The sequence below is a fragment of the Salvelinus fontinalis genome, chromosome 6, assembly GCF_029448725.1.
Source record: "Salvelinus fontinalis isolate EN_2023a chromosome 6, ASM2944872v1, whole genome shotgun sequence".
NCBI lineage: Eukaryota > Metazoa > Chordata > Actinopteri > Salmoniformes > Salmonidae > Salvelinus > Salvelinus fontinalis.
Window position 1 is genome coordinate 65,338,541 of NC_074670.1, and position 14,935 is coordinate 65,353,475.

Genomic DNA, 14,935 nt, shown 5'->3' on the forward strand with positions numbered 1-14,935 from the left:
CCTGAGAGAGGGAGTACTACAGTACTACTAACAGTCAGCAGTTTATCCCTGAGAGAGGGAGTACTACAGTACTACTAACAGTCAGCAGTTTATCCCTGAGAGAGGGAGTACTACAGTACTACTAACAGTCAGCAGTTTATCCCTGAGAGAGGGAGTACTACAGTACTACTACTAACAGTCAGCAGTTTATCCCTGAGAGAGGGAGTACTACAGTACTACTAACAGTCAGCAGTTTATCCCTGAGAGAGGGAGTACTACAGTACTACTACTAACAGTCAGCAGTTTATCCCTGAGAGAGGGAGTACTACAGTACTACTACTAACAGTCAGCAGTTTATCCCTGAGAGAGGGAGTACTACAGTACTACTAACAGTCAGCAGTTTATCCCTGAGAGAGGGAGTACTACAGTACTACTACTAACAGTCAGCAGTTTATCCCTGAGAGAGGGAGTACTACAGTACTACTAACAGTCAGCAGTTTATCCCTGAGAGAGGGAGTACTACAGTACTACTAACAGTCAGCAGTTTATCCCTGAGAGAGGGAGTACTACAGTACTACTAACAGTCAGCAGTTTATCCCTGAGAGAGGGAGTACTACAGTACTACTAACAGTCAGCAGTTTATCCCTGAGAGAGGGAGTACTACAGTACTACTAACAGTCAGCAGTTTATCCCTGAGAGAGGGAGTACTACAGTAATACTAACAGTCAGCAGTTTATCCCTGAGAGAGGGAGTACTACAGTACTACTACTAACAGTCAGCAGTTTATCCCTGAGAGAGGGAGTACTACAGTACTACTAACAGTCAGCAGTTTATCCCTGAGAGAGGGAGTACTACAGTACTACTAACAGTCAGCAGTTTATCCCTGAGAGAGGGAGTACTACAGTACTACTAACAGTCAGCAGTTTATCCCTGAGAGAGGGAGTACTACAGTACTACTACTAACAGTCAGCAGTTTATCCCTGAGAGAGGGAGTACTACAGTACTACCTAACAGTCAGCAGTTTATCCCTGAGAGAGGGAGTACTACAGTACTACTACTAACAGTCAGCAGTTTATCCCTGAGAGAGGGAGTACTACAGTACTACTAACAGTCAGCAGTTTATCCCTGAGAGAGGGAGTACTACAGTACTACTACTAACAGTCAGCAGTTTATCCCTGAGAGAGGGAGTACTACAGTACTACTAACAGTCAGCAGTTTATCCCTGAGAGAGGGAGTACTACAGTACTACTACTAACAGTCAGCAGTTTATCCCTGAGAGAGGGAGTACTACAGTACTACTAACAGTCAGCAGTTTATCCCTGAGAGAGGGAGTACTACAGTACTACTACTAACAGTCAGCAGTTTATCCCTGAGAGAGGGAGTACTACAGTACTACTACTAACAGTCAGCAGTTTATCCCTGAGAGAGGGAGTACTACAGTACTACTACTAACAGTCAGCAGTTTATCCCTGAGAGAGGGAGTACTACAGTACTACTACTAACAGTCAGCAGTTTATCCCTGAGAGAGGGAGTACTACAGTACTACTAACAGTCAGCAGTTTATCCCTGAGAGAGGGAGTACTACAGTACTACTACTAACAGTCAGCAGTTTATCCCTGAGAGAGGGAGTACTACAGTACTACTACTAACAGTCAGCAGTTTATCCCTGAGAGAGGGAGTACTACAGTACTACTAACAGTCAGCAGTTTATCCCTGAGAGAGGGAGTACTACAGTACTACTACTAACAGTCAGCAGTTTATCCCTGAGAGAGGGAGTACTACAGTACTACTACTAACAGTCAGCAGTTTATCCCTGAGAGAGGGAGTACTACAGTACTACTACTAACAGTCAGCAGTTTATCCCTGAGAGAGGGAGTACTACAGTACTACTACACAGTCAGCAGTTTATCCCTGAGAGAGGGAGTACTACAGTACTACTACTAACAGTCAGCAGTTTATCCCTGAGAGAGGGAGTACTACAGTACTACTAACAGTCAGCAGTTTATCCCTGAGAGAGGGAGTACTACAGTACTACTACTAACAGTCAGCAGTTTATCCCTGAGAGAGGGAGTACTACAGTACTACTACTAACAGTCAGCAGTTTATCCCTGAGAGAGGGAGTACTACAGTACTACTAACAGTCAGCAGTTTATCCCTGAGAGAGGGAGTACTACAGTACTACTACTAACAGTCAGCAGTTTATCCCTGAGAGAGGGAGTACTACAGTACTACTACACAGTCAGCAGTTTATCCCTGAGAGAGGGAGTACTACAGTACTACTACTAACAGTCAGCAGTTTATCCCTGAGAGAGGGAGTACTACAGTACTACTAAACAGTCAGCAGTTTATCCCTGAGAGAGGGAGTACTACAGTACTACTACTAACAGTCAGCAGTTTATCCCTGAGAGAGGGAGTACTACAGTACTACTACTAACAGTCAGCAGTTTATCCCTGAGAGAGGGAGTACTACAGTACTACTAACAGTCAGCAGTTTATCCCTGAGAGAGGGAGTACTACAGTACTACTAACAGTCAGCAGTTTATCCCTGAGAGAGGGAGTACTACAGTACTACTACTAACAGTCAGCAGTTTATCCCTGAGAGAGGGAGTACTACAGTACTACTACTAACAGTCAGCAGTTTATCCCTGAGAGAGGGAGTACTACAGTACTACTACTAACAGTCAGCAGTTTATCCCTGAGAGAGGGAGTACTACAGTACTACTACTAACAGTCAGCAGTTTATCCCTGAGAGAGGGAGTACTACAGTACTACTAACAGTCAGCAGTTTATCCCTGAGAGAGGGAGTACTACAGTACTACTACTAACAGTCAGCAGTTTATCCCTGAGAGAGGGAGTACTACAGTACTACTAACAGTCAGCAGTTTATCCCTGAGAGAGGGAGTACTACAGTACTACTACTAACAGTCAGCAGTTTATCCCTGAGAGAGGGAGTACTACAGTACTACTACTAACAGTCAGCAGTTTATCCCTGAGAGAGGGAGTACTACAGTACTACTAACAGTCAGCAGTTTATCCCTGAGAGAGGGAGTACTACAGTACTACTACTAACAGTCAGCAGTTTATCCCTGAGAGAGGGAGTACTACAGTACTACTACTAACAGTCAGCAGTTTATCCCTGAGAGAGGGAGTACTACAGTACTACTACTAACAGTCAGCAGTTTATCCCTGAGAGAGGGAGTACTACAGTACTACTACTAACAGTCAGCAGTTTATCCCTGAGAGAGGGAGTACTACAGTACTACTAACAGTCAGCAGTTTATCCCTGAGAGAGGGAGTACTACAGTACTACTAACAGTCAGCAGTTTATCCCTGAGAGAGGGAGTACTACAGTACTACTACTAACAGTCAGCAGTTTATCCCTGAGAGAGGGAGTACTACAGTACTACTACTAACAGTCAGCAGTTTATCCCTGAGAGAGGGAGTACTACAGTACTACTACTAACAGTCAGCAGTTTATCCCTGAGAGAGGGAGTACTACAGTACTACTAACAGTCAGCAGTTTATCCCTGAGAGAGGGAGTACTACAGTACTACTACTAACAGTCAGCAGTTTATCCCTGAGAGAGGGAGTACTACAGTACTACTACTAACAGTCAGCAGTTTATCCCTGAGAGAGGGAGTACTACAGTACTACTACTACAGTCAGCAGTTTATCCCTGAGAGAGGGAGTACTACAGTACTACTACTAACAGTCAGCAGTTTATCCCTGAGAGAGGGAGTACTACAGTACTACTAACAGTCAGCAGTTTATCCCTGAGAGAGGGAGTACTACAGTACTACTAACAGTCAGCAGTTTATCCCTGAGAGAGGGAGTACTACAGTATACTACTAACAGTCAGCAGTTTATCCCTGAGAGAGGGAGTACTACAGTACTACTACTAACAGTCAGCAGTTTATCCCTGAGAGAGGGAGTACTACAGTATACTACTAACAGTCAGCAGTTTATCCCTGAGAGAGGGAGTACTACAGTACTACTACAACAGTCAGCAGTTTATCCCTGAGAGAGGGAGTACTACAGTACTACTAACAGTCAGCAGTTTATCCCTGAGAGAGGGAGTACTACAGTACTACTAACAGTCAGCAGTTTATCCCTGAGAGAGGGAGTACTACAGTACTACTACTAACAGTCAGCAGTTTATCCCTGAGAGAGGGAGTACTACAGTACTACTAACAGTCAGCAGTTTATCCCTGAGAGAGGGAGTACTACAGTACTACTACTAACAGTCAGCAGTTTATCCCTGAGAGAGGGAGTACTACAGTACTACTAACAGTCAGCAGTTTATCCCTGAGAGAGGGAGTACTACAGTACTACTACTAACAGTCAGCAGTTTATCCCTGAGAGAGGGAGTACTACAGTACTACTACTAACAGTCAGCAGTTTATCCCTGAGAGAGGGAGTACTACAGTACTACTAACAGTCAGCAGTTTATCCCTGAGAGAGGGAGTACTACAGTACTACTACAACAGTCAGCAGTTTATCCCTGAGAGAGGGAGTACTACAGTACTACTACTAACAGTCAGCAGTTTATCCCTGAGAGAGGGAGTACTACAGTACTACTACTAACAGTCAGCAGTTTATCCCTGAGAGAGGGAGTACTACAGTACTACTACTAACAGTCAGCAGTTTATCCCTGAGAGAGGGAGTACTACAGTACTACTACTAACAGTCAGCAGTTTATCCCTGAGAGAGGGAGTACTACAGTACTACTACTAACAGTCAGCAGTTTATCCCTGAGAGAGGGAGTACTACAGTACTACTACTAACAGTCAGCAGTTTATCCCTGAGAGAGGGAGTACTACAGTACTACTACTAACAGTCAGCAGTTTATCCCTGAGAGAGGGAGTACTACAGTACTACTACTAACAGTCAGCAGTTTATCCCTGAGAGAGGGAGTACTACAGTACTACTACTAACAGTCAGCAGTTTATCCCTGAGAGAGGGAGTACTACAGTACTACTACTAACAGTCAGCAGTTTATCCCTGAGAGAGGGAGTACTACAGTACTACTACTAACAGTCAGCAGTTTATCCCTGAGAGAGGGAGTACTACAGTACTACTACTAACAGTCAGCAGTTTATCCCTGAGAGAGGGAGTACTACAGTACTACTACTAACAGTCAGCAGTTTATCCCTGAGAGAGGGAGTACTACAGATACTACTAACAGTCAGCAGTTTATCCCTGAGAGAGGGAGTACTACAGTACTACTAACAGTCAGCAGTTTATCCCTGAGAGAGGGAGTACTACAGTACTACTACTAACAGTCAGCAGTTTATCCCTGAGAGAGGGAGTACTACAGTACTACTACTAACAGTCAGCAGTTTATCCCTGAGAGAGGGAGTACTACAGTACTACTACTAACAGTCAGCAGTTTATCCCTGAGAGAGGGAGTACTACAGTACTACTAACAGTCAGCAGTTTATCCCTGAGAGAGGGAGTACTACAGTACTACTACTAACAGTCAGCAGTTTATCCCTGAGAGAGGGAGTACTACAGTACTACTACTAACAGTCAGCAGTTTATCCCTGAGAGAGGGAGTACTACAGTACTACTACTAACAGTCAGCAGTTTATCCCTGAGAGAGGGAGTACTACAGTAACTACTAACAGTCAGCAGTTTATCCCTGAGAGAGGGAGTACTACAGTACTACTACTAACAGTCAGCAGTTTATCCCTGAGAGAGGGAGTACTACAGTACTACTAACAGTCAGCAGTTTATCCCTGAGAGAGGGAGTACTACAGTACTACTACTAACAGTCAGCAGTTTATCCCTGAGAGAGGGAGTACTACAGTATTACTACTAACAGTCAGCAGTTTATCCCTGAGAGAGGGAGTACTACAGTACTACTAACAGTCAGCAGTGTATCCCTGAGAGAGGGAGTACTACAGTACTACTAACAGTCAGCAGTTTATCCCTGAGAGAGGGAGTACTACAATACTACTAACAGTCAGCAGTGTATCCCTGAGAGAGGGAGTACTACAGTACTACTAACAGTCAGCAGTGTATCCCTGAGAGAGGGAGTACTACAGTACTACTACTAACAGTCAGCAGTTTATCCCTGAGAGAGGGAGTACTACAGTACTACTAACAGTCAGCAGTTTATCCCTGAGAGAGGGAGTACTACAGTACTACTAACAGTCAGCAGTTTATCCCTGAGAGAGGGAGTACTACAGTACTACTAACAGTCAGCAGTTTATCCCTGAGAGAGGGAGTACTACAGTACTACTACTAACAGTCAGCAGTTTATCCCTGAGAGAGGGAGTACTACAGTACTACTAACAGTCAGCAGTTTATCCCTGAGAGAGGGAGTACTACAGTACTACTACTAACAGTCAGCAGTTTATCCCTGAGAGAGGGAGTACTACAGTACTACTAACAGTCAGCAGTTTATCCCTGAGAGAGGGAGTACTACAGTACTACTACTAACAGTCAGCAGTTTATCCCTGAGAGAGGGAGTACTACAGTAATACTAACAGTCAGCAGTTTATCCCTGAGAGAGGGAGTACTACAGTACTACTAACAGTCAGCAGTTTATCCCTGAGAGAGGGAGTACTACAGTACTACTAACAGTCAGCAGTTTATCCCTGAGAGAGGGAGTACTACAGTACTACTACTAACAGTCAGCAGTTTATCCCTGAGAGAGGGAGTACTACAGTACTACTAACAGTCAGCAGTTTATCCCTGAGAGAGGGAGTACTACAGTACTACTACTAACAGTCAGCAGTTTATCCCTGAGAGAGGGAGTACTACAGTACTACTACTAACAGTCAGCAGTTTATCCCTGAGAGAGGGAGTACTACAGTACTACTACTAACAGTCAGCAGTTTATCCCTGAGAGAGGGAGTACTACAGTACTACTACTAACAGTCAGCAGTTTATCCCTGAGAGAGGGAGTACTACAGTACTACTACTAACAGTCAGCAGTTTATCCCTGAGAGAGGGAGTACTACAGTACTACTACTAACAGTCAGCAGTTTATCCCTGAGAGAGGGAGTACTACAGTACTACTACTAACAGTCAGCAGTTTATCCCTGAGAGAGGGAGTACTACAGTACTACTACTAACAGTCAGCAGTTTATCCCTGAGAGAGGGAGTACTACAGTACTACTACTAACAGTCAGCAGTTTATCCCTGAGAGAGGGAGTACTACAGTACTACTACTAACAGTCAGCAGTTTATCCTTGAGAGAGGGAGTACTACAGTACTACTACTAACAGTCAGCAGTTTATCCCTGAGAGAGGGAGTACTACAATACTACTAACAGTCAGCAGTTTATCCCTGAGAGAGGGAGTACTACAGTACTACTAACAGTCAGCAGTTTATCCCTGAGAGAGGGAGTACTACAGTACTACTACTAACAGTCAGCAGTTTATCCCTGAGAGAGGGAGTACTACAGTACTACTACTAACAGTCAGCAGTTTATCCCTGAGAGAGGGAGTACTACAGTACTACTACTAACAGTCAGCAGTTTATCCCTGAGAGAGGGAGTACTACAGTACTACTAACAGTCAGCAGTTTATCCCTGAGAGAGGGAGTACTACAGTACTACTACTAACAGTCAGCAGTTTATCCCTGAGAGAGGGAGTACTACAGTACTACTACTAACAGTCAGCAGTTTATCCCTGAGAGAGGGAGTACTACAGTACTACTACTAACAGTCAGCAGTTTATCCCTGAGAGAGGGAGTACTACAGTACTACTACTAACAGTCAGCAGTTTATCCCTGAGAGAGGGAGTACTACAGTAATACTAACAGTCAGCAGTGTATCCCTGAGAGAGGGAGTACTACAGTACTACTAACAGTCAGCAGTTTATCCCTGAGAGAGGGAGTACTACAGTACTACTAACAGTCAGCAGTTTATCCCTGAGAGAGGGAGTACTACAGTACTACTACTAACAGTCAGCAGTTTATCCCTGAGAGAGGGAGTACTACAGTACTACTACTAACAGTCAGCAGTGTATCCCTGAGAGAGGGAGTACTACAGTACTACTACTAACAGTCAGCAGTTTATCCCTGAGAGAGGGAGTACTACAGTACTACTACTAACAGTCAGCAGTTTATCCCTGAGAGAGGGAGTACTACAGTACTACTACTAACAGTCAGCAGTTTATCCCTGAGAGAGGGAGTACTACAGTACTACTACTAACAGTCAGCAGTTTATCCCTGAGAGAGGGAGTACTACAGTAGTACTACTAACAGTCAGCAGTTTATCCCTGAGAGAGGGAGTACTACAGTACTACTACTAACAGTCAGCAGTTTATCCCTGAGAGAGGGAGTACTACAGTACTACTACTAACAGTCAGCAGTTTATCCCTGAGAGAGGGAGTACTACAGTACTACTACTAACAGTCAGCAGTGTATCCCTGAGAGAGGGAGTACTACAGTACTACTACTAACAGTCAGCAGTTTATCCCTGAGAGAGGGAGTACTACAGTACTACTACTAACAGTCAGCAGTTTATCCCTGAGAGAGGGAGTACTACAGTACTACTACTAACAGTCAGCAGTTTATCCCTGAGAGAGGGAGTACTACAGTACTACTACTAACAGTCAGCAGTTTATCCCTGAGAGAGGGAGTACTACAGTACTACTACTAACAGTCAGCAGTTTTTGGAGGCAATATTGCCAGGCAATACACACACACACACACACACACACACACACACACACACACACACACACAGCTCTAAGAGGAAGAACAGCAACAGTCTACTTACAGTCAGCAGCAGTGAAGTTGGGCAGCGAGTCGTAACTCTTCTCTACGTTCATGATGTCCTGGAGGTGGAGAGAGGGAGGGGGAAGAGAAGGAAGAGAAGGAAGAGAAGAGGGTGAAGAGAGGAGGGAAGAGAAGGAAGAGAAGAGGGGGAAGAGAAGAGAGGGAGGGAAGAGAAGGAAGAGAAGAGGGGGAAGAGAGGGAGGGAAGAGAAGGAAGAGAGGGAGGGAAGAGAAGAGAGGGAGGGAAGAGAAGGAAGAGAAGAGGGGGAAGAGAGGGAGGGAAGAGAAGGAAGAGAGGGAGGGAAGAGAAGAGAGGGAGGGAAGAGAAGGAAGAGAAGAGGGGGAAGAGAGGGAGGGAAGAGAAGGAAGAGGGAGGGAAGAGAAGGAAGAGAAGAGGGGGAAGAGAGGGGGGAAGAGAAGGAAGAGAGGGAAGAGAAGGAAGAGGGGGAAGAGAAGAGAGGGAAGAGAAGAGAGGGAGGGGGAAGAGAAGAGAGGGAGGGGGAAGAGAAGAGAGGGAGGGGGAAGAGAAGGAAGAGGGAGGGGGAAGAGAAGAGAGGGAGGGGGAAGAGAAGAGAGGGAGGGGGAAGAGAAGAGAGGGAGGGGGAAGAGAAGGAAGAGGGGGAAGAGAAGAGAGGGAAGAGAAGAGAGGGAAGAGAAGGAAGAGAAGAGAGGGAGGGGGAAGAGAAGGAAGAGAAGAGAGGGAGGGGGAAGAGAAGAGAGGGAGGGGGAAGAGAAGAGAGGGAGGGGGAAGAGAAGAGAGGGAGGGGGAAGAGAAGGAAGAGAAGAGAGGGAGGGGGGGGAGAGAAGGAAGAGGGGGAGGGAAGAGAGGGAAGAGGGAAGAGAAGAGAGGGAGGGGGAAGAGAAGGATGGAGAATGGAGAAATTATCGCGGGAAATGGGAGCAGCAAATTAAACCAATTTCTCTTCCTACACCATTCCTTCCTTCCCTGAGCCTTCATTAATTAACAAATTATCTCGAATGGCCCCCTATTCCCTATTTAGTGCACTACTTTTGACCGGGCCCTATGGGGGACATAGTAGCAACTATTTGTGAAGATGAGAACCGCTGTGTTCATTTCGTCTTCCCCAGTTTATATTAAACACATAAACGGGATTATTAGAGGGACACAGTCATGATATTTACAGGTCAAGTACGAAGTTAGTGCCATGAAATGCTGGCTCAGAATGTAGAAAATAAAATAGATTTTAAAGATTTTCATAATAAAAAAACCATACTTAACGATATCATGATCAATGAAGACTCGTTATTCATTACATTAGTAGACCTAGTTATTCATGACAATAATCTGTGTATAGTAGGAGAAATGTTCTCAGGTCTGATGAAACAAAAATAGAACTGTTTGGCCATAAGGACTATCGTTATGTATGGCCTCCCGGGTGGCGCAGTGGTCTAGGGCACTGCATCGCAGTGCTAGCTGCGCCACCAGAGTCTCTGGGTTCGTGCCCAGGCACTGTCGCAGCCGGCCGCAACCGGGAGGTCCGTGGGGCGACGCACAATTGGCATAGCGTCGTCCGGGTTAGGGAGGGTTTGGCCGGTAGGGATATCCTTGTCTCAGTATGTATAAATGTAATAAAATGTATGCACTCTACTGTAAGTCGCTCTGGATAAGAGCGTCTGCTAAATGACTAAAATGTAAATGTAAATGTAAATGTAAAAATGTTTGGAGGAAAAAGGGGGAAAAATAGATGGCAAAGTAGATGGCCTCATGTGGAAGGAAAATGATGTGGATATATTAAAGCAACATCTCAAGAAATCAGTCAGGAAGTTAAAGCTTGGTCTCAAATGACCTCCAGCAGGCCACAAATGTGCATGCGTCTGCTAAAACGGTCAGAAACAGACTCCATGAGGGTGGTATGAGGGCCCGACATCCACAGGTGGGGGTTGTGCTTACAGCCCAACACCGTGCAGGACGTTTGACATTTGCCAGAGAACACCAAGATTGGCAAATTCGCCACTGGCGCCCTGTGCTCTTCACAGATGAAAGCAGGTTCACACTGAGCACATGAGCACATGTGACAGGCGTGACAGAGTCTGGAGACGCCGTGGAGAACGTTCTGCTGCCTGCAACATCCTCCAGCATGACCGGTTTGGCGGTGGGTCAGTCATGGTGTGGGGTGGCATTTCTTTGTGGGGCCGCACAGCCCTCCATGTGCTCGCCAGAGGTAGCCTGACTGCCATTAGGTACCGAGATGAGATCCTCAGAGCCCTTGTGAGACCATATGCTGACACATGCACATTTGTGGCCTGCTGGAGGTCATTTTGCAGGGCTCTGGCAGTGCACCTCCTTGCACTAAGGCGGAGGTAGCGGTCCTGCTGCTGGGTTGTTGCCCTCCTACGGCCTCCTCCGCGTCTCCTGATGTACTGGCCTGTCTCCTGGTAGCGCCTCCATGCTCTGGACACTAGGCTGACAGACACAGCAAACCTTCTTGCCACAGCTCGCATTGATGTGCCATCCTGGATGAACTGCACTACCTGAGCCACTTGTGTGGGTTGTAGACTCCGTCTCATGCTACCACTAGAGTGAGAGCACCACCAGCATTCAAAAGTGACCAAAACATCAGACAGGAAGCATAGGAACTGAGAAGTGGTCTGTGGTCACCACCTGCAGAACCACTCCTTTATTGGGGGTGTCTTGCTAATTGCCTATAATTTCCACCTTTTGTCTATTCCATTTGCACAACAGCATGTGACATTTATTTTCAATCAGTGTTGCTTCCTAAGTGGACAGTTTGATTTCACAGAAGTGTGATTGACTTGGAGTTACATTGTGTTGTTTAAGTGTTCCCTTTATTTTTTTGAGCAGTGTATTATATATAGTATATAGTATTACTGTACCTCCATGATGCTGATGTAGTAGGAGAAGGGGGTGACTACCGTTGATATATTATATATAGTATTACTGTACCTCCATGATGCTGATGTAGTAGGAGAAGGGTGGACTACAGTTGATATATTATATATAGTATTACTGTACCTCCATGATGCTGATGTAGTAGGAGAAGGGGGTGATGCGGAGGCCTTTGACCATGATGTCTGACAGGTGGTAGGGGTAGAGCATCAGGTGATCTCGGCTGTACTTCAGCAGCTCCTCGTAGTACTTCCTCTCATCCTTCCTCACGTGTCTCACTGGACAGACAGGGGGGAGACGACAGACAGTCAGATCAGACAGGGACAGGGTAGGACAGACACTCATATCAGATAGGGACAGGGTAGGACAGACACTCATATCAGACAGGGACAGGGTAGGATAGAGACACTCATATCAGACAGGGTAGGACAGACACACATATCAGACAGAGACACTCAGATCAGATAGACGTGGTAGAACAGAGACACTCAGATAGACGGGGTAGGACAGAGACACTCAGATCAGATAGACGGGGTAGGACAGAGACACTCAGATCAGATAGACGGGGTAGGACAGAGACACTCAGATCAGAGAGACGTGGTAGGACAGAGACACTCAGATAGACGGGGTAGGACAGAGACACTCAGATCAGATAGACGGGGTAGGGCAGAGACACTCAGATCAGATAGACGGGGTAGGACAGAGACACTCAGATCAGATAGACGGGGTAGGACAGAGACACTCAGATCAGATAGACGGGGTAGGACAGAGACACTCAGATCAGATAGACGGGGTAGGACAGAGACACTCAGATAGACGTGGTAGAACAGAGACACTCAGATAGACGGGGTAGGACAGAGACACTCAGATCAGATAGACGGGGTAGGACAGAGACACTCAGATCAGAGAGACGGGGTAGGACAGAGACACTCAGATCAGATAGACGGGGTAGGACAGAGACACTCAGATCAGATAGACGGGGTAGGACAGAGACACTCAGATCAGATAGACGGGGTAGGACAGAGACACTCAGATCAGATAGACGGGGTAGGACAGAGACACTCAGATCAGAGAGACGGGGTAGGACAGAGACACTCAGATCAGAGAGACGGGGTAGGACAGAGACACTCAGATCAGAGAGACGGGGTAGGACAGAGACACTCAGATCAGAGAGACGGGGTAGGACAGAGACACTCAGATCAGATAGACGGGGTAGGACAGAGACACTCAGATAGACGGGGTAGGACAGAGACACTCAGATCAGATAGGAGGGAGAGGACAGAGACACTCAGATCAGAGAGACGTGGTAGGACAGAGACACTCAGATCAGAGAGACGGGGTAGGACAGAGACACTCAGATCAGAGAGACGGGGTAGGACAGAGACACTCAGATCAGATAGACGGGGTAGGACAGAGACACTCAGATAGACGGGGTAGGACAGAGACACTCAGATCAGATAGACGGGGTAGGACAGAGACACTCAGATCAGATAGACGGGGTAGGACAGAGACACTCAGATAGACGGGGTAGGACAGAGACACTCAGATCAGATAGGAGGGAGAGGACAGAGACACTCAGATCAGAGAGACGTGGTAGGACAGAGACACTCAGATCAGAGAGACGGGGTAGGACAGAGACACTCAGATCAGAGAGACGGGGTAGGACAGAGACACTCAGATCAGATAGACGGGGTAGGACAGAGACACTCAGATAGACGGGGTAGGACAGAGACACTCAGATCAGATAGACGGGGTAGGACAGAGACACTCAGATCAGATAGACGGGGTAGGACAGAGACACTCAGATAGACGGGGTAGGACAGAGACACTCAGATCAGATAGACGGGGTAGGGCAGAGACACTCAGATCAGATAGACGGGGTAGGACAGAGACACTCAGATCAGATAGGAGGGAGAGGACAGAGACACTCAGATCAGATAGACGGGGTAAGACAGAGACACTCAGATCAGATAGACGGGGTAGGACAGAGACACTCAGATCAGATAGACGGGGTAGGACAGAGACACTCAGATCAGATAGGAGGGAGAGGACAGAGACACTCAGATCAGATAGACGGGGTAGGACAGAGACACTCAGATCAGATAGGAGGGAGAGGACAGAGACACTCATATCAGATAGACGGGGTAGGACAGAGACACTCAGATCAGATAGACGGGGTAGGACAGAGACACTCAGATCAGATAGACGGGGTAGGACAGAGACACTCAGATCAGATAGACGGGGTAGGACAGAGACACTCAGATCAGATAGACGGGGTAGGACAGAGACACTCAGATCAGATAGGAGGGAGAGGACAGAGACACTCAGATCAGATAGACGGGGTAGGACAGAGACACTCAGATCAGATAGGAGGGGTAGGACAGAGACACTCAGATCAGATAGACGGGGTAGGACAGAGACACTCAGATAGGCAGTAGTGTTTCACCTGTTTCCCTGCAACTCCAAAAGATATGATTCAAATGGTTTAGAAAAACATTTTCGAGAAGGAAAAACGTTTCTAACAATCACCAAAATGAAAACTAGATAGGCAGGAAGAAATGTCATAGAATGGGCTCCATTGATTTAGTTATAATGTGTTAGTCACTCAGGTAGCATAAGCCATGGCAAAATGTGTAGAATTAAAGGTAATTAGCTGTAAAACTGCACATTTTTCTGTCAGCCCCATAACAATATGTGTAGAACTGCACTGCTGCACTGGGCAGGGTAGGAAAGCTGTGATTCAGAAAGCACAGACCCTGTATCCAGCAGCTCAGATGCAGGAGTGATGATCTGATTGTGATCCAAAAGGCACAACTGATCTAAAATCAGCACTTCGACTCCACAGGTGTGGCCCACTGACAGTCTATCAGATGGACCCCTGTTCCATTAAAGTACAGTCATGTAAAAAAGGTAAAGACTCATCGAGTGCTCCAGTTTCACTCTTGGAAAAGATCCAATGCAGGGAAGTATATTTGACTGTAACTGTAACCCTGCTGTCCTGTGTACACAGAGTCCTGGAACACCGGTCACTTTGTTTACATATTGTTTTACCCACTTCATATGTATAATACTCTATTCTAGTCCTGGTTCATCCTATATAACTACTGCTGTCCACTTCATACTGTATTCTAGTCCTGGTTCATCCTATATAACTACTGCTGTACACTTCATACTGTATTCTAGTCCTGGTTCATCCTATATAACTACTGCTGTACACTTCATACTGTATTCTAGTCCTGGTTCATCCATATAACTACTGCTGTCCACTTCATATGTATAATACTGTATTCTAGTCCTGGTTCATCCTATATAACTACTGCTGTCCACTTCATATGTATAATACTGTATTCTAGTC

At 46.1% G+C, this 14,935-nt stretch overlaps 1 protein-coding gene across 2 annotated transcripts in view; it reads right to left on the reverse strand.

Annotated features, from left to right (window-relative positions):
• LOC129858306 (protein FAM91A1-like) overlaps nt 1–14,935 on the reverse strand; it is a 164,485-nt gene that overhangs the window by 144,612 nt on the left and 4,938 nt on the right. Inside the window, exons 3-4 of one of the 2 annotated variants that reach the window (XM_055927454.1) lie at nt 11,707–11,858; nt 8,714–8,771 (exon numbers count right to left, since the gene is read on the reverse strand). In XM_055927454.1, the coding sequence (XP_055783429.1) occupies nt 8,714–8,771; nt 11,707–11,858 (210 nt within the window). Of the gene's footprint in view, nt 1–8,713; nt 8,772–11,567; nt 11,616–11,706; nt 11,859–14,935 lie in introns of those variants that run through there. The other variant, XM_055927455.1, reaches the window with a different exon arrangement.